Below are 19,734 nucleotides of genomic sequence, written 5' to 3'. Positions count from 1 at the left end.
GAAGCACCTGGTCACTGTGACAGAGTAAGGATAGCCCCCCACCCTCCACCCCCAGTCCCGGGTACCGGCCAATGACAGATGTCTGGGGAGAATTTACAAAAATGAACTCAGGAGAAACTGAGATCATATTGTTGTTTCACCTTCATAAAATCAGAGAAGGTTGACAGTGTGGTCCAGGTCAACCTGGCTGGAGAGTGGGGATACCCCGGACAGAGACAGGCCATGACCCTGTCCCTACCCTGCCCTTGGGTCCTACTCTTATTACCACAAACTGAAATGACCCCTAGTGTTAAAACACGGACTTTCTTTTCCCAGGCACCAGACATTTCTAAAGGCAGAGAGGGTCAGCGCAGGTTTGCCAGCCTCCATCCCACTCCCTGCTCTGTCATCTTCAGAGACCCCTTCGCGGCTCTGCAAAGGACATTGCTTTTTCTCTTGTCCATTTACCATGGGAATTTATAACCCTCCAGGACTCTCGACCGAGACAGCTTTTCTTTCCAGAAGGGACTTCTCTTCCGAGTCACAGCGGATTCCGGGGACTCTGCGTTCCTAGAGCAGTTGTAGCTACAGAGGCAGAGGGAGGCAAACAACGGAATAAAACAGTTTCGCGATCTTTCCAGCAGCGTTGTTAAGCACGAAGTGCGGAAAGCTAGCAGGGCAGGACTGCCCAGGTGCAGTCCCCACGTTAGGAAACACAGGCTTTCATGGAGGGAATGGAAAAGTACCGCGCTTCTCGGCTGTGTAAATGGTGACTTCGCTGTGAGAAGGCATTCGGCATTTGTGTTTAAAAGAGCTGTGTCACCAGCCCTGCACAAACTCTGCAGAATCTGTTTAATTGATTCTTTTTTACATCTTAAAGAGCAAATCTGGGGAGAGGAATGTAGTACTGAGGGATTCAACTCTCAATCATTCTCACAACAGCAGCACAGTCTTTAGAAGGAAGTCATCTAAAACACTGCCACTGACCAAAGGCCATTTTGCTGGGTTTGCAACAAATAAAGCTATTAAATATTAGTGTGGTTTACAGAAGGAAGACATGATTTAAAAAAAAAAGCTTTAAAAAACCTGATTCTAACTATGGCAAAATGAAACTGTGTTATGCACAGACATGCAGGCTTCATAGAAAGCCGTTTATGAGATATACACTTATTGTGAGCCAAGAGATTCAGTGATTGTAAATGAAAAACAGGAAGAAGCAAAAATAAGAACGAACAAAATGCAGGTTTGTGATACAGGCTGAAAATGAAAATTACCCAACAAAGTGTGATGTAATTAATTTCAGAAAATTATATACTGATGAATACTAACATATAAAAAACCACTTTCATATATATGCTTTGAATCAAGCTAAGAGTTTAATTTGGAAGCCTTTCTGGAGGAAAAACATGAATGTCCCAGTGTGTTCATTGCTACCAGAGTAATTATCTACAAAGAATACTCCATGATGACAAACTTCATTACTCAATAACACTGGTAGACATTAAAATATTTAAAGAATAATGCTGTGCATCATGGTTTATCCTATTTAAATGTCGCAATCACAGCAGCCTTTTATGCCTGTGTTTCATTGAACTGCTAGGAATTGATGTGCTACTTGTGCAAGCTGATATTATAGTCATATGACCTAATTAAACATCGGGATTCATATTTTAAATATATAATTACCAGAGTCATCATTTTAAAAAACCTAATTACCGCTTTCTACATTAATAGCAGAAATTGGCATTCAGTGTCAACAGGCTATGGAAAGTTCCTGGATAATGTTTGTCTTTTCTGTAAAGAAACAATGAAAATAATTTTGGTGTGGAAACCCATTTTAAATATTATTTTCATAGAGCAGATTGCCCTGCCTTTAAACGCCGAGAATTCCCGAACCTTCCAGAATTTTCTGATGTCATTTGCTGTCGTTTGTAATTCATTCATTTTTTTGTTGGTAGGAGCACATTTTCACTCTGAGAGCTTGGGAAATCCACACACAACATCAGCAAGATGTCTAAGTGACGCAACATTCTCCCGTTATTTCAAAACAGAGCCGCTTCAAAGATTCGGGGGCTTTGGGGAAGATTTCATTTCTGAATTGCAGAATCAATCATCACGACCTCTTCGTGATTTCAATATTGCAAATCCCTTCTGATTAGCCCTCTTTAAGCGGGAGATGAACTGGCTTCGGGATTGTTCGGCCCTGTTGGAAGCCCTGTCTCAGAGAACAGCAGATGAGGAAATTAAATCGCATCGTGTGCTTTCCATAGAAAGAAGGCATGATTTCAGGGCTGATGTGAACGATCCACTCATTCCTATATTTAGACTGCTCACGTCAGCAGGGCAGCAGGCCACAGACCAACAACTGAGGGTCCGGATCATATGTAGCTTTTTAATTTTAAAAATACGGAAAGATAAAAAAAAAAAAAAGTAACTGAAAAATGGCCGATGAAATGTTCCCCCATTTAAAGAGCTATTCTCCATCTCTGGAGTGAAAGAACGCCCCATTTTCCCATTCAGAGGATTGATTGACTCAGACTGCAATCCAGAACCGTCTGGGGAAGCAGTTAAGCTTGGGATCCAATAAGGAGCCAGACCAGAAAGCAAGCCCTTCAAGTTCATGGAGGGGCGCCTGCCAAATTCCTCTTTAGTTTGTAAGTGAAAATACAAATGTGATATTTAACAAAAACGCTCCTTTGTCTTTTAAATGGAACGTGTAAACGAGAGATTACGCGGCTAAGCCAGATCTTATTTGGGCTCCATCTGGCACATAATAGCAGTAGCGAGGAGGTGAGCCATTGGCCGGTTCTCAGCATTGGATCACACTCTTATTTACAGGAAGGACGATGGCTCTAACCAGGCTCCGCTCTGGTTTCTCTTCACGGATTCCCACTTTTATAGTCAGACCACAAGGTTGCCCCACATTCTCGCTGTGTTATACTTGAAATTATCAACGCTGCACTGAGTTGAAAAGGCTACCATTTACCCTTTAGAGTCACAGAGAGAAAGCAGTGTCCCTTGACACCAAGAGATGACACATTCTCGGGAGGGGCTGGGATGATGCTCAGTTGACAGGGGGCTGCATGTGCGGCCATGAAGTCCTGAGTTCCAGTTTCTAAAAACAAGTAAAAGACCAGATGCAGTGGCGTGCACCTCACAGTTCCAGCCTTGGGGAAATGCAGACGAGAGGTTCCCGGGGTTCACTGGCCGGCCAGCCCATTCTGACTGGTGAGAAAACCTGTCTCACAACCCAGGGTGGATGGGTCCTGAGGATCAGCACCTGGGGCTCACTCTCTCCAGCTCTCTCCCATGCACAGGCTACGTGGACCCACACCCCCCACAAACACACTTAATGAACAGGTGTGCACTGTTTAGATGGATTATTAAATGTAGATATTGAAGGTTTTTTTGTTTGCCAAGTGTGAAGCTACATAACGAGCAGAGACAGACAGACAGACTCTTATGAAAACTTCAGAATTGTCGGAGAAAACAATTTAAGGTGAAAATCTATAGTCCTGATGAATCTGACTATAATTATCCACTCATCCCAGGACAGCTGGAGATTTAATTCACATATATCGAGAGATCAATTTCTCTAGAGACCTACCACACACACACACACACACACACACACACAGAGAGAGAGAGAGAGAGAGAGAGAGAGAGAGAGAGAGAGAAGAGCCATCTTTTGAAATTATACAAATGGATTCTGATTATGAATTTGTTAGCTTACATACCCAACAACTTAAATATATTTACAGTATGAAGATGAGCAGAACAATTAAATATATACTAATACATATATAATACATATATTTTACATGTAGACTATATTGTATGTATATATCCATATGTATATGTGTGTATATACACACACACATATATATAATATCTTTATCTATATACATATATATCAGACTAAAAGTTTGAAGCCACTGTTGTTCTGATGATGTGACAAACCCAGTGTTGTCCTTCAACAAGGCTAAAATGTCCCTCGTAAATAGCTTTTTGGTATAAAAAAAATACCAAATGGCTAAAATATCTTTAAGTGATTTCATTATTTAAAAATGTCGATAGAAGTTAGCTTTCCAATGTGCTTTAAAAATAAACCATTAGCACATTCGAGGATTATAAAGAAAGCTCAGCCAGGCTCTGCACGTCAGGGGTGACTCGGGCAGCGGTGTGGACTGTGTGTCCTACTCTGCCACCTGGTGGCCAAGGTGGGCAATTAGACGGGTCCACATTCACCCCCTTCCTGCTCCTCTCTTTTGTAAACTGGTTAACTAAGCTTCCTGCTGCTGTGATTCCTGACGCTGTGGAAGCCTTTGACAGTTCGTGCAAATGACCCACTCCAAAGCGACAGGACGGACAAGACAGGCGGCTTTAGGAACCATTCTTCTCTTTTCTTTTTTGTTTTTGGAGTCAGGGTTTCTCTGTGCAGGCCCGACTGGAACTCACTCTTTAGACCAGGCTGACCTGTGTGAGAGGTCTGCCTGCCTTTGTCTCCTGAGTACTGGGATTAAAGATCATCACCTCTGGGCAGAAACCCATTGTTAAGATAAGGAAATTCAAAACAATTCTTTTATCTTACAAGGGTATGGGTTTAGTCGTGGAAAACCAAGGAACAAAGGACCAGTAAGGACTTCTATGCACAAGGGGTTTTAAAGGGAACTTCTCACTGCCTTCTTAGAGAAGAAAGCAGCCCATGACATTCCTGTCAGCACATCTTGAAGGTGATGCGCACTGCAAAACCTAACCTTGGAATAATGATCATTTGCTAATAATTACCATGCACGATGAACAATTTCATAATTATACACAAAAATAACCCACTGTCATAAATGCAGAAAACCTCTAGGCACAAATGTCAAATGGGCTGCAAACTCACAAGCTGAGCCTGGAGTTTCTTCTTGTGCAAGGTAAGAAGACCCGCAAAACACACAAGGGACAACCGGGAGACTCCCATGGGCTACACCTCAGACAATGTAAACATTAACACAGATGGTAACAGCAACGACACTTACGTCATTGAACAGAATAACCTACTTGACAAACGTGTGTGTGTGTGTGTGTGTGTGTGTGTGTGCGCGCACGCGTGTGTGCGTGGGTGCATGGGTATGCGTTCCTGAGCATGTACACACATGCTCACGGACAAAGTAGAACCCCAACTAATAAAAAGAAATAAGAAAGCAAACATAATGATTGATTTGAATATGATTGTGAGTGGATGGTGAATCGGGTCAGTGAGACTTTGATTAAAAACAAGGGGGGGGATATTCATAGATTCCAAATTATAAAAGCTCAAACGAATTTCCTTTTTTCTAGCATTTATTCTTCTCTCATCACACGAGAACTCTGTCTACGCCCCGTTCCCGGCTCCCCCACTCCCTCTCACCTCCACAACTTTTTACTCACTCATCACTGTTTCAGGTGTGCACCTGCTGAGTCTCTGTAGTGCTGCTCACATACACGTGTGTTTAGAAATGGCTGCTCGGAGCTGGGTAGCCTCCCAGGGGCCTCTTTTCTAGAGGGGACTGAGTCTCCCTCTCTCGGGAGCCATTGATTACTGTAGCCCTTAATCTACAGGGAGCCTTGTGAGAGTTCCCCATCCTGGCTGGCATCATTGCTCGGGGGCCATGCTATTGAGATTTCATGGGTACGGCTCCCTGTCACAGAAGACACTGTCTCATAGCAGCTACCCTCATCCCAGCTAACCTCACACAAACAGAAACAGGAACCAAAAAGTCAGGCATCAAAAGTTGTAAGTTTATTTGCAGAGTGACTCCTCATAGGCTTAAGAAAAGTGTTCAGAGAGCAAATACATACAAAGCTCCTTTGAAAAGCCATTTACACTTGCGAGCTTCTCTGAAACAGAGAGGAATGAACTCTTGTACCCGAAGGGCTGACGCACTCAGCAAACACAGCACTCTTGTAAAGAGCATCTTTATAATGTGTGTCGGACACGGCCAGAGCCAGGTCTTAGTCATCCTCCGAGGAGAACACAGCCTTGACTCCCAGGACGTCGCCACCTTCCAGCTCCTTTTCTTTGTCTTCAGGGAAAGATGGGTCATGTGCTTTTTCTCGGTTCCTTTTATTCTTATGAGTCCAAAGTGGGTTATTTTTCTCTTTGATCTCAGAATGTGAGTTGGAAATGGTTTTTCTTTCCATAGCATGTTGTAGACAGTTGTAAAACCTGTAAGGAATTAAATATATGGTTACATATACTGACCAGCATTCTAAAAGTGAGTGACTGAAACACACCTAGACTTGACACTGTCAGGTATAGCCTGATAGATTATAAAGTCAATCAACTACAACTTGGCCTTCATCACTGTGAACTCTGTTCTCACTCTTATGAATGCTACTCACAGACACCCGTTTCTAGTCCAGGGCTTGTTCCCATCTCTGCATCAGCATGCCTTCCTCCTCACAGTCAGCTCCTTCCATGCAGGGAGCTCCTTCTAAACCCCAGCAGGGTCAGGCCAGAGCTTCCCTTCACCACACTTCTGGCTTCACACCACTTTCTCTAGGGAATAATAGCACCTCATTTTGGAAAACCAGTGACTCCAAGGCCCATCTTGGGCATTCACCATTCCTTAAGGAGAATTACAGTTACTCGTCAGAATGCCCAGCTGTACTGTTACAAAAGCTGAGGATCTACCTTGGGCTCCTCTCTCAACCGCACTACCTAGCAGGCCTGCACACTGCAGTGCTTTCTGAAAGAACACATAAGTACATATTCATCCTCATCCAGTTCACAGCTGTCATGACAACATCAGCACACTGCTGATTCCTAGAGTCCTACTGTGGTCAGCACTGGGAGGGGTTAGCTGTGAAGTTCTCATCTGTGTGGAGTGGAGCTGGGGGCTGCAGCGGACAGAAGGGAGGCCAGAGAAACATTTCGCCAACCCTTTACTCACTCAGTCACTAACGGTATTGAAATCACCTGCTAGTTAAAGTAAATACCCATAAAAACCTAAACAAGAACTCAAACAAACAAATAGGGAAGCATCACCAGACTGAATTTGGCAATGATGGCTTTCTTGGGTTCAATACCAAAAAACAGACAACAACAGAAAACCAGACGAACAGCTTCCTGAGAAGCTAAAACTCTGTGTAAAGACGCTACTGCCAGGGCGGTGGCATCCCTGCAGGGAAAGCTGTAAACTGCCTATCAACAGATGAACAGAGCATTGTGGCTTCTCTTAATGCTTTATTATTCAATGAAGTTCAGGAGTCAAATATTAGGGAATTAACCTGATGGATTCATGGAGCGAGGGAGCAAAGATCACGTCACCCTCTTCTCCACCATTTTAGTTCGCCCTCTTCTCTGCACCCTTCTATCCCTTCTGCGTCAGCCAGAAAACTCTACAGTCCACACCACGTGGACTCAGGGTGAAAACACAAACAAATCTCCCATCACAGGGAAACAAAATCAGATCCATAAACACAATGGGGTGTGGCCAGTCTGGAAAAGAGAAGTGATTGAGACACCCACGGCACCCACCGCAGCGTCCTTAAGGTTAGTAGTCAGGGGTTGTAGCCGGGGCGGTCCTCTTGCAAAGCATGCAAAAGGCCTAGGTCGATACCTGGTACTGCGACAAACAAAACCACTACTGCGCGAGAGTACCGCACGAGAGTACACCAAGACAGGAGCTACACACAGGACAGGCTGCGTGATCAAGCGGCTGGAGTAGCCACGCTCACACACACACACGCACACGCGCACGGACAGCAGAGTGCTGGGAGCAGCTGTAGGATGGAGTGAGGCCGGAGCTCAGTGCCTACTCAGGGCAATGAAAGCTCTGGAGATGGATGGATGATGGCTCCTAATGCGGACGTACACAATGCCATTGGTCAGAACGGTAAATTTCTGTCACTTATATTTTACCACAGTAAAAAGGTTTAAAAAGAAACCAACCAGTGCAAACAGATTACTTTGCCTTTCTGATTTCTTTATTCTTAACACTATTATATGCCAATATATTCAGCCCTTTATTCTGTTTTATTTAATATTTTATTACACAGTTGATGAAAAGAAGAACATGGTTAATTTCTTTCTACTCGGTGCCGCATGGCTTTACCGGATCCAGGTCCTGACCCGGTACTAACAAAGAACCCCTCCAAAGGCAGATCTACAAACCTCCGGTTTCCCACCTGGATATCGTTATGTATGAAACATCTTTTGGTGTTTGCGGTCCCCGTCTCCTCCAGTCTCCAAACTGGCTCTTTATGAAGCAGCCATGGTCCCAGGACTGCCCTGCCTGGCTCCAGACGCCGGCTGCAGGCTTTAAGCTGCTCTGCTGGCTGAGCCCCTTCCCACAGAGAGGCAGGCATGGGGACTGTTTTTCACAAACATGAACGTGACCTTTTCTCTATTAAAAGTATTTAGGGTTTGAGGAGATGGCTCAGTGGGTAACAGTGCTTGCTGCGCAAGTGTCCAGGTCTGAGTTCGGACCCCAGCACCACAGCAGAGGCTCGTGAGCATCTGAGGCTGAGGGCAGCTAAGGTCTTTCTGCCCCCATCCTACTGCCAGGTTTAGTCAGGGACTCTGTCTCAAGGCAGAGTCAGAGCAGGACACAAGACTTCCAGATCTGAACATATGTGCAGATAACACACATACACACATATATCATACATAGGCACACCTGCATACATGTGCAGATACTACACACACTTCACACATACATAGGTATACTTGTACACACAGGGCACACACATGACGCCACTCTCATACATGTGCACACATGTGACCAGATACACATATATCACACTAACACATAAGGATGCACACTGACACACAAGCACGCCATACATACATCATACATATACATATGCACGCATCTAACAACACATACAACATATTTGTAAGTACTTTAACTTTTATCTTTGTCACACTTCTAAACCAGCTGTTGCTGATGTTTGCTGGCTTGAGAGCTCCAGTTCCATCTGAACCACGAGAAACATGCCCCCCCTGTCCTCCCCCCGCCTGTGCTCACCCGTTTTTGCTGACGCCCTTTTCTCCTCCAAGACCAGAAGTTCTGTGCCTGCATCTGGCTGATGTGCAGACGGCTCCCAGAGGAGCACCTTAATTTGTTCACATGCTCTGAAGCCACACGTAATCTTGTAATCAGGATCTTAAGACACTTTTTACCCTTCTTTAATTTTTTCCTGATTTTATGTGATGAGCCTGGCTCTCTTGATAGTGGCATGCAGACTATCATCTCAAAATACATTTCTGAGTCAAAGGATTTAACTCATAATTTGATTTTATGGTTGGTGAGCGTGGCTCAATTAACTTCACCAGGTGTATAGTTAGTTGATCTTGGGCTATATTTATAATCTTGTTGAAATTCAGGGCAGAATATAGAGAAACTGAGCCGTTGCTTCCTGCATCTCCACAAACGGCCCCCATGGAGCACATCTGTAGACTTCGACTCTGGTGGCAGTACGTGTCTGTATGCAGTTCCTGTCTGCAGTCTGGTGGGCGGCCAGCTGATCCTACTTTGGGTAGGAGTCCATGCTTTGTGGCCGGGTTTATGAGCAATTTTTTAAAACCAGGATCTACTTGCTGTAATCCAGGCACTGTGGGTGAGGAACAGGCTTCTCACCCCTGCAATGCTCTGAGTAGTCACTGTGGGTGAGGAACAGGCTTCTCACCCCTGCATTGCTGAGGTAGTCACTGTGGGTGAGGAATCAGGTTCTCACCCCTACATTGCAGAGATAGTCACTGTGGGTGAGGAATCAGGTTCTCACCCCTGCATTGCAGAGATAGTCACTGTGGGTGAGGAATGGGCTTCTCACCCCTGCATCTAATCTGATACAGGTCACACAGCTCCCCGGGGGAAGCTTCTAAGGAGTCTGCGCTTCTGGGTGGGATGATTGTATTAGGGCTCTCCTGTTCGGAGAGCCCACAGCAGGCACCGAGGCCTACCACAAAGAACGTGGTGTTTAGTGATAGCAGTAACTGTTCTCTGGGCTAGCATTTCCCCAAGTTAGTGATAACACAATCAGAAACAAGACAGTGACTTGGTGGAGCTAGGCTGAGGAACCTGGTGGGACAGGGTTGAACTAGGCTGCTGTGGGGGACAAGTTCGGTCTTAGCCGCAGCTGCAAGTCTCTAGGTAGCTGAGGGGTTCTGGCAGGGAGGTCAGCGCATGGGTTTCCTCTCTAGTATGGACAAGACTCTGACGGTAGTACAGAGACCAAAGACAGACATCCTGTGTACACCCTGCTCTGAGAGAGCTGGGGGGGGGGGGGGCTGCTGCACAGGCTGTGAGTAAAGAAAGGCAATGAAGACGGCAGGGAAATGACTGAAGAGGTATTTAGGGAGTGGTGAGACATGGGACCGTCAAGAGGGTGGGAAGGAGAAAGGGAAATCACAAATGATGCCAAAATGCCCATCGCTCTGTAACCGGGAACTGTGCAGCTTGGGCTGGCGAGCCACAGTGCAGTGCTCAGGGGGTGAGAGCACCTGCCACATGAACCTGAGGGCCTGAGCTTAGTCTCTGAAACCCACGCAACCCAGAGCTGTCCCCGACCTCCACAAGTGTGCTTGGGCTGCGCACGCACACTCACATGACGAGTGCATGCATGCGCACACCAAAACCCAACCCGACAGATACATAGCTTGCCCAGAGGATTCGGTGGCACTGCTCACACGCATGGCAGGCAGTGTTTATATAAAGCCCTGTAAAAGGGAGCGTGTGCTAGTCCACTTGCCAGGTGGCAGAGCTGAAGAACGAGAACACAGAGCTGTGAGCTGGTTTCGAGTCTTCTTTCTAACGGGCTAGGATGTGATTCCAGACTGCTCCATGGCAACAGACGGCTGTTGAAATAGCCCAGGGTCTAAGGCACCATCAGACTGAAAACGGGAGTTTAGCAACATCCAGGGCAGCGTGTACAACCTCCCTTCAACCTTTGTTCCCACAGCTGCTGGACTCTCTCTCTGGTGCATTCTCCTGGCGGTCACATGTCTGGCTGTCTCTGTGAAGCCTCCCTCTGCGATCTCTGAGTGCCCGTCAGTGTGCCCTAGTCCCCCATGACCTCCATCATCTTTCTTTTCTCCACAGGAGGTCTACAATCACACAAGCAGTTTAGACTAGACCTTAAAGGAGTATGTGTCTCTATAGGAATACATGAATTACGTGGAAATAAATAATTGACTGTACCTTTCAATCCTTCTCTTGTTTTCCTCCATTTTCTGATTTGCTATAGTTAGTAGGAACTCAATATATTCCTCTGTAACCATCAATTTTCCCTTATGACTTAATGGAACTTCTAATCCATGTGTGCTCCGGACGGCCTAGAAGAGAAAGCAGTTTAGGAATGAAGAACAGAGCTCAGCCAGAACAGTTCCCTTCCTTAGAGCACGTAGGCCCTCGATGTCTGTAATTTAGTTAAACTCAAGCAAAGCGAAGGAGATGAAACAGAGTTCTCGTCATGTACAGCGTCTTCTCCAGAAGGGCATCTACACATTCTTCTCAGAGAAGCGGATAGTATCAAAGAATCCAGTAACTTTGAGCAGTTTCAATCCCACTAGAGCTAAGAAAACTTTAGTACGTGATTTTAGAAAAAGAAACAAAGGAAACATCTGTAGAGAACGCCAGGAAAAACCAGTCTCTTCCAGCATCTGCTGGAGCGGAGGATGGATGACAAGGAGAAGCCAGGCTTCCTCCACCGTGCAGCTAATGGGGCTGTCTGCTCAGCGTGTGGGGCGGGCAATCTCAGCAGCTCTGTTGGGGAAAGAGTCAGGATATCCCCCAAGGAAGCTTGGGAGACCCTGGTGTTTTAAAGGAGAGATTCTGATAATTATGGGTTAGGAGCTGGAGAAGAACTCTCTGGAGCCAGCCCGTCAGGAGACAGTCTTAGAAGTGAGGAGACGGATGCTGAGCTCTGACTTAGACAGGGTATACAGCCTAGCTGGAAAGGCACAGAGGCAGATATGATCACACCAGTGACTAACTAGACACAGAGGACAAAGGAGAGAAAGGTGAAGAGATGGTTGTGCTTTCTCTTGGGGACCAGATATGCTGTGGAGAGAAGGCTTTGACTTACTGTCTAGATGCTTCCTAAGTTCTTTGTAAGCCACCTCTATTTGGGAAATAGGCTGTTTGTGAAAAATAGAAAGAGTGGAGAGAGCTAGAATAGCAGGAATTTGACATGTCCACACACAGTGTGTGCTGTGCAGACAGTGAGCTCAACAGGATCTGGGCAAAATCACTATGGGTTGGCTTGGGCAGGAAGGACAAGGAGAATGCAGGATTTAAGAACCTTGGGGACCATCTAGATTGAGGGCTGGCGAACCTTTGCTATGAAGGGGCAGATAATAAATGCCCTTGAATTTTCAGGCCATGCAGTATCTGTTACTACTCAGTTCTGATGGAATGGTACAAAAGAAGTGATACCCAAGCATGAATCAGAAGGTAGAGTGGACTTGGTTTCCCAGGGGCTGGACGTGGTCCAAGAAGAGCAGTCTCTTGACCTCCGAGCAGACAGCAGACACCAGGTATCAGAGAGCTCACGCAGGTTATAAAGCATGGCTGTAATCAGGTCACCAACATGGAGGACTCAATACCCATGACGCTCTCAACACAGAGCAGGCATACTCGTTCCCTTATCCCCCGACGACTCAGGAGGAGGCTGGGACAGCAAGGAACCAGGTTCAAGGTAAGGAGAGAGGGGGGATAGAAAACAGGACTCAAATGTAAGCCCAAACTCTGCATTTCTACGTAGGGCAGAGCCTGCCTACTTCAGTAAGGCATTCTGAGCAGGGAGGGAAAGAGCAGGAGCGGTAACAAGTGGCTCCGGTGATCCGGATTCCGTTACAGCCCCAGAACTGTTCTTGCCGATGACCTTACCAGCATGGTCTTCCCTCGCTTTCCCACTGTGATGCCAGAGTTCCTGAAGCCAGAGTCGATGGCCACTGAATGCTGCAAAAAACACAACACCCTAAGTTATGCCAGGTAGCCAGACCCTCACTTATGTCCCATAAGAGGCAGAAACAGGTAACTGCAAGACCGCTAATGTGCTTGGCTGTGTGCACTGTGTTAAAGCCCCATCACAGTGCCTGCTACATGTACCTCAAGAGCAGCTCTAGAAATACCAATAGAGAGGGTGAAACAGGCATCTGGCCAATGACCACGAACTAAAGCACATGTCTAAGCCGTATTAGACAAACGCAAACTTCAAATGAAGAAGTTTTCTCTAAGAAAGAGCAAAGCTCCCTCAGATCCGTTCCAGTCCTAAAGGAAACCATGAGATGCCACAGGACAAGCACTTCTGGGCCTGAACATGCTGAACTTGTGACGTCCAGCTGCCCGGCTGGCCCCTATAGGGCACCGGCCTTCCTTCAGCTCAGCAGCTCTCATCTCGGCACGCTTTTGTCCCTCAAGGGCATCCTGCAATGGCATTTGCGGGACCCTGGTGGTGGTGGGGGAGGCACCGATATACAAGGAGTACAGCCAGGGCGCGACCACAGTTGTCTCAGTCTCCAAAGTGCACTTGCTTTAGCTTTCGACCCCTCTACCTCACAAGAAATTCCCGTTGCTTCTACCTTCAGCTCACACCTTGGTTCACCCAGCTCTCCGTCTCTGTCCATGGACTTTCTGTAGGTGTTTGTTTTCATCCATGACCTTTAACCCTCTTACAAACAGGCCACAATGCAGTCCAAATGCTATCCCATAATATATAACATTCTATATGATTGATTCCCTGCCTTCCTCTCCAGCCTCGTCTGGCTTCCTTTGTGCTCTCTGAACACTCAAAAGCCTTTCTTGATAGCGGCCTCTATTTCTGTCATTCCCTCTGTCTGGACAACTCTGCCTGTGCTAGATTCTTCTCATATGACACGTTCCCAGTGGGCAGCCTTCTCCAGCAGCCCGCGACCATGCCCTAATCAGCACCCATCCCAGTGAAACACTGTTTCTCTGTCTTCTTACTGGTCATCTGCCTCCTCTGGAACAAACACAGACTCTCTGGGGAGACAGCACAGGCCTTCTCTACTTCCCCCAGCACCCGACAGTCTGGGCGATACTGAGCGTGCTCACAGGTGGGGAACATCTGTGGCTCTACTGTGTCAGCTCTGCATGGCAGTCTCCCACCCCAGCTCTGACCCCGGAGAGTGCATCCAACAGGTAACGCCAGGATTAGCTCTCAGGGCTGGACCCAGCATGGAAACCGGAGAGGTCAAGCTTAAGCATCACTGGCGGTATACTCTGGAGCAAGAGGCGATTAGGATACATGCAAATCTAGAGGAAAAACTCAGGCTGCCGAGTGCTGCATCTTAACTGACGTTTAAAGGGCATCTCTAGGGGCTTCACTTTCCCCAGTGCCTGTCTCTCGGCACAGCTTTAAATGGTGCACGCTGGCATCTCTCCAGTGTTTCTTCCATCCCTCTACATAAACACCAATCTCATCTTGGTGTTAGAGTTGAAGTGGCCTTCAAGGCATCCACGGCGTGCTAACCCAGACACACCATTTGTAGGAAGACTTTTATGCTGGCTACGACTCAGCTGCTCTGTGAAGCACAGGAACGGAGTGCTCTTACGAAGTTACACCTGTAATGAAACGGCCCCGCGTGGAAGTCAAGGTGTAAAAACACACAGGGAGGTGGCAAACACGCAAGTCCCACAGCTTCCTCCTAAAACTTGGACGAAAACCAAAGACGCAGGCCTGTGAAATCACCTGGCGGATGGTGAGGATGACGGCGGCCACGTGTGGGTTTGTATTTTATTTTCCCGGAGATGACCAGGAGTCCCTGCTCTTAACACTCGATAAAAATAGCTAGACTGACCAACCGGATGAAAACAATTAAATCAAAACATTAGCTAAATAAACCACCAATGAATTTCAAAGGGTGTCGTAAAGCCTAAAGCTGATTTTGCCCACAGATGTTGAGATTCAAGAGCTGGCACAAAGTCTTACCAGGGTCTGTGCGTCCTGCAGAGTCCGGCATTGCACGTGGAGGATAAATGGTTCGAACTTCAGAACGGCACTGCTGGTCGCACCCTGCAGAGCTGCCATCTGCAGGGACCAAAGGGCAGCATCAGGCATGGCTGCCCCGCCCCGCCCCGCCAACCCTTCCCTCCCACCTTCCTTGCTCTCTGAGAAAGTCTCGCTTGCTAAGCACACGCTGTCTGGAATTCCCTTCCTCTGCTTTCTTGGCATTCTTTCATTGAGAACATTATTACAGCTCGTTTTGATTATTTCTTTACGTTTATTATTTATTGGGTGGGGCGTCTGCATATGACACCTATGAGGGTCAAACGATGGCTTTCCTTGGTTCGCTCCCTTTACCACATGGGTCCCGGGGATCAACTCGGGTCATCAGAATGGGTGGTCAGCAGGTGCTTATATCCCCTGAGCCACCTCATTCGCTTATTTTCTTTAAGGACTTGATTTCTACCTTTCCCACAAATCTGAGTCTTCTGTACCCTCTCCAGCCGCTCCAACTGGCAAAAATAAACTATTGTTTAATTTAGTTTCTTAAGGATGTAGGACCTGGGGCCTGTACTTGGAAAGCTGGTGACATGTTTTGATGTTAGACTGAGATGGGGCACACACACTGTGAAGGACGCAGGCAAAGCCCACTGCCTTCCTAGTGCGTTCCAGAAGAACGTTCTGCTGAGTTCGAGATGGGCTCCTAAGCATGGAAACCATGTGACACACAAAGAACCCAGAGCAGCCAGTGCTTTTCTGTTCCCTCTGTACCGGTACAAGCCCATCTCCTTGAATAATAAACCTATTTTGCAGATGCCACAGGGTAAAAGAAAGGTCATTTTATTGAAGCACACAGAGGATGTGCGTACAATAGTCCTTAGCTGCAGCACAGTTCTACCAGCCAGGGTCCGTACAGTTTTACCTGCTGAGGCTCCACAAGGACATGGGCTACACTGTCTTTCCCATGGGCTCTTACCCCTCATTCCTGCACTAAGCAGCTATTATACCGTGGCCATCTAGTGTGTGCTGCTTGTTCTTAGCAACCTGAGCCACACACCAGCTTCTTTCCTGAGTGGCATGTGTCATGTACAGCTGAAACAGTGGCACAAGGCAAACACGTAATACTATATCTGAGCTAAAATCTATACGAGTTATTATTTCTGCCTGCCTGGTATTTGGGGGCAGCACCCTCTCACCTTCACGCCACTGATTCTAGTGAGCCGTCAATTATGACTCTGATCTTACTCTCCCTATCAACCAGCAGCCTCAACTGTCTGTGTCCAACCAGAGTCTATTATCAACCACTAGCAAAAGCCATTCATTTAGCATGAAGCATCAAATCCATCCAGGACAACTCAAGAGTCCGTCTTTGGGACTGGTTCATGGATGCTGGAAAAAGGGCCTCTTTCTCTGCTGGGATTGCTGGCAGTTTCCCTGGCTGCTGCAAAGATCCTCTGCAGCAGAAAAGCAAGTGCAGGCATCAGGAATACACAGCCAGCTCCCAGAGACACAGACGGAGCCACATGCAACATGAGAGCACCTGAACCTCAGCCTCCACCTCTGTCCTTTCATCTGCACAGAATGGGACTGAATTTCTAAAGGACGAGGAGAGAAAGGCACCTGCCTGATACAACTTTCCATGTGCTCACCTCACACTTAAGACTCAGAGACACACAACCGAGCACAGCCATGAAGGCTGTGAAACAGACCCACAATGTGTAATGATCTCAGCCACTGAAGCCAGCATGCAGGGAGGGAAAACCCCCTTCTCCTTCTATAATTTGTCCCAGGTTGCAAAGTTATTAAATAACCGAAATGGAAGACTTCAATTCAACATGCCAAATGCCCACAGATTCTCTGCCGCAGAGAGGACGTTCTGCTTAGCTGCAGACTCTGCTGAGCTGCAGGCACTGAGCTGCAGGCACTGAGCTGCAGAGAGGACGCTCTGCCGAGCTGCAGGCCCTGAGCTGCAGAGAGGATGCTCTGCCGAGCTGCAGGCCCTGAGCTGCAGACACACACACACTGACACTCTCAGCACAGTGTTCTACAGCCCGACAGGACCAATGGAGCCGGAGTTCTCCAGGCTTCAGCATCTTCAGCCATTATAATTATACATGTGAATCTTCTATTCTCTGTACACAGTTAAAGGAACTGTGGAATTTTAAAGTTTCTTTTTTAAATATTAAAAACTTACCACATCCTCTTTCACACAAGGTTTGTGTGTGACCAGCAGCCAGCAACAGTGCTGTTTCTGAACCCCAGAATCATTTGGGCTCTAAAATGACAAGCAAATTAATTATAGCATTGAACAAAACAAGTACAATTGCATTGCATCGTATGATGAACATTCTTAAATTAATACGCATAAGGATTACTAAAAATAGTTCAATATATTTTGGGGCAAAGAGAACGAAGAAGGAAAATCAACTCAAATAACTTAGGGCTTGAACGGTAACAGTACTCGTGTGTTCAGAAACACGGCTGTGTGTTTGCATCTGTGTTTGTGCTAGGATGCTAGCAAAGGAGCCCGAGGCCTCATGAGTGCCGGGGGAGGGGGGGTGCACTCACCACAGGCCACATGCCATTTGGTCATGTGTTTGTCTGAAGAGAAGGATGCTGAGGGGTTGGATGCTAGCAGCATCTGATTGCAAAGGATGACAAAGGGAGGGGACCCCTGTAGAACAGTATGGCTGACACCAAGACCCAGCGTTTGCTGATACCTGGAATGGGCTCGCCTCTGAACACATTCCTCATCACTTTGGGCATAACTTTGTGATTTCTAAATTAGACTGTATTGGCAAAGAAGCTAGGACCAAAGTGTCAACTATTTGAAAAGGCTACTATTACAACATCGACTTAAACGTTGTTTATTTGCAAATCCTAGTGGGAATATACAGGTCCTCCTCCAAGATACTTGAAAATGAAAGGAGACAATCTTGCATATGGAGATATGCAACCATCTATACAAGGACAATGGAGGATGCTCTGCCATCTGGTCTCAGAAGCACGTCTCCTCAATAACTATTTCCATAGGAAGACTTCAGTAAGATGTGCTTGGTCTTGTGCTGTCTGCTACAAACCTCAGAGCCAAACGAGTGGTCTACATTTAACCAATTTACAGGATCTAACACCACGACTTGGGAACATCTCCAGCTCCTCTATGCTCCTCTTATCCTGGTTTTTCACTTTTCTTCTTTTCTAATAAGAATAAAACCAAAAATCAATGACGTATAAGATACATACGCTAAAAAGGTGTCCAAAAAGAGACCTAAGACAGTTCAGAGTGAACAGTCACTACTAAGTGGGTACTATCCTCTGTCTGTCTGTCTGTACCTCTTTGGGTGTTTGTAGAAGAGTGGAGTCTGGGGACTCATGTCTCAGATATTTGGGTTGAGGGCAAGCTTTATAGAAGAACAGCTACTCCAGAAGCTGAGGCAGGAGGATCACAGGTTCAAGACCAGCCTGGCAGCTTCTAAATACCCTGCTTTAAAAGGTAAAAGGCAGGGAGGAGCTGGGGACACAGCTCAGTTGCAGAGCGCCTGCCTAGCACCTGTGAGGCCCCAGGTCTAGTTCTCAGTACTGCCGCTCCTAAATGAAGAACACGAGCCAGACAAAAGCAGGTAACAAAAGCCAAAGAGAAAAGAGTTTGAATTTGGCACTTGGCTAAAATGGGGATAGGGCTGCAGGATGTAGTATAATAAAAATTTGGATTTTCTGAAGTAAGAAATGTGCCCCAAAGCTTCAGCACAGATGCTTAGCCAAGAAAATCCCGCCTTAAAAGGTGAATATGAAAAAGGACAAACGTGTTCATGTGTGACAAGGTTTGGAGGTGAGAAAAGTGTTTCAGAGATTCATTGGGGACGATCTGAAAGAAAAAAAAAAAAACCAGATGGGGCAGTGGTAGAAGGGGTGGGAACAGTCAGCGTTGGGTGCCCATGCACAAAACGTGATGGAAGCATAAACGTCAACAGGCCTTGCTAACCCGGGAGTTCGGCAAAGGATTAATTATTACACTGGATCTAAAAACTGTACCCATGCATGTGTGCTCTTCGATGCTCTGGATACAGTAACAGTAACAAAATGAATACGAGGCAACTTTTAACCACCTGGACCAGGCGGTGACAAATGCTGAACGACAAATGCTGAAAATAAAACGACTCAATTTCCTCCACACGACATCCTATGCAACAGAAGTTGTCTAGGTATCCTCAGTTCTTGGGACAGCAGGAGATGGGTGCATGCACCTTTCCTAAGTCAATACGGATAACTGGTCAGCGTCCTCAGCCTGAGGCCTTTGCATCTTGTACCATGTACTGCTGCATTTAGAGCTAAAAAAAAAACTGGGCAGAGCTGCAGTAGTGGAGTGGGCCACTGGGTGGCAGTGACCCTGAACCTCAGCGATGCTCGTCTAGAAAGAGCAGGGACTTGAGGAGAGCGGCTCAGGTGAGGATTCGGGTGCATCCATCCCTCTAGCATCCCACAAATCCAATTCTCCTAGCGGTTGCCGCTGAAGCTACTTTCACCATCCTGGGGCCGCGGGTGCTTGTGAGAGCGGCGACACCAACTGCAGAAGCGCCAGGTAGGCAGCCAGCACCGTTGGGAAGCACGGGCAGGGCGAGCCAGGGAGCCTCACCCCGTCCAGGAGGAGGATCCGGCCTGCGCAGGAGCTGGTGGTGAAGAACTCTTCCCGCGAGTTCAGGAGCTCCACCACCGCCACCGCGTCCTCGTCCACGCTGCCTTTCCGGCTGAGGTCCGCCTTGCTCAGGCTCTGCGCCTTCCAGCGGCTGAACTCTGCGCCGCGGTCCATGCGCGGGA

The 19,734-nt window shown here is 47.0% G+C and overlaps 1 protein-coding gene across 1 annotated transcript; it reads right to left on the bottom strand.

Annotated features, from left to right (window-relative positions):
• Positions 1 to 5,724: 5,724 nt before the first annotated feature.
• Positions 5,725 to 19,729, bottom strand: Tyw3 (tRNA-yW synthesizing protein 3 homolog). The gene is made up of 6 exons (XM_050149490.1): positions 19,553 to 19,729; positions 17,114 to 17,194; positions 14,905 to 15,003; positions 12,840 to 12,911; positions 11,151 to 11,284; positions 5,725 to 6,172 (listed from the first exon to the last, which is right to left on the bottom strand). The coding sequence occupies exons 1-6, from the start codon at positions 19,724 to 19,726 to the stop codon at positions 5,959 to 5,961; spliced, it is 774 nt and encodes a 257-aa protein (XP_050005447.1). The 5' UTR covers positions 19,727 to 19,729; the 3' UTR covers positions 5,725 to 5,958.
• Positions 19,730 to 19,734: the final 5 nt, after the last annotated feature.

The sequence above is a fragment of the Alexandromys fortis genome, unplaced genomic scaffold (genome assembly GCF_014885135.2).
Source record: "Alexandromys fortis isolate MF-2015 unplaced genomic scaffold, M_Fortis_MF-2015_v1.1 scaffold_68, whole genome shotgun sequence".
Classification (NCBI taxonomy): Eukaryota; Metazoa; Chordata; class Mammalia; order Rodentia; family Cricetidae; genus Alexandromys; species Alexandromys fortis.
This window is presented reverse-complemented; position numbering and strand designations above follow the sequence as displayed.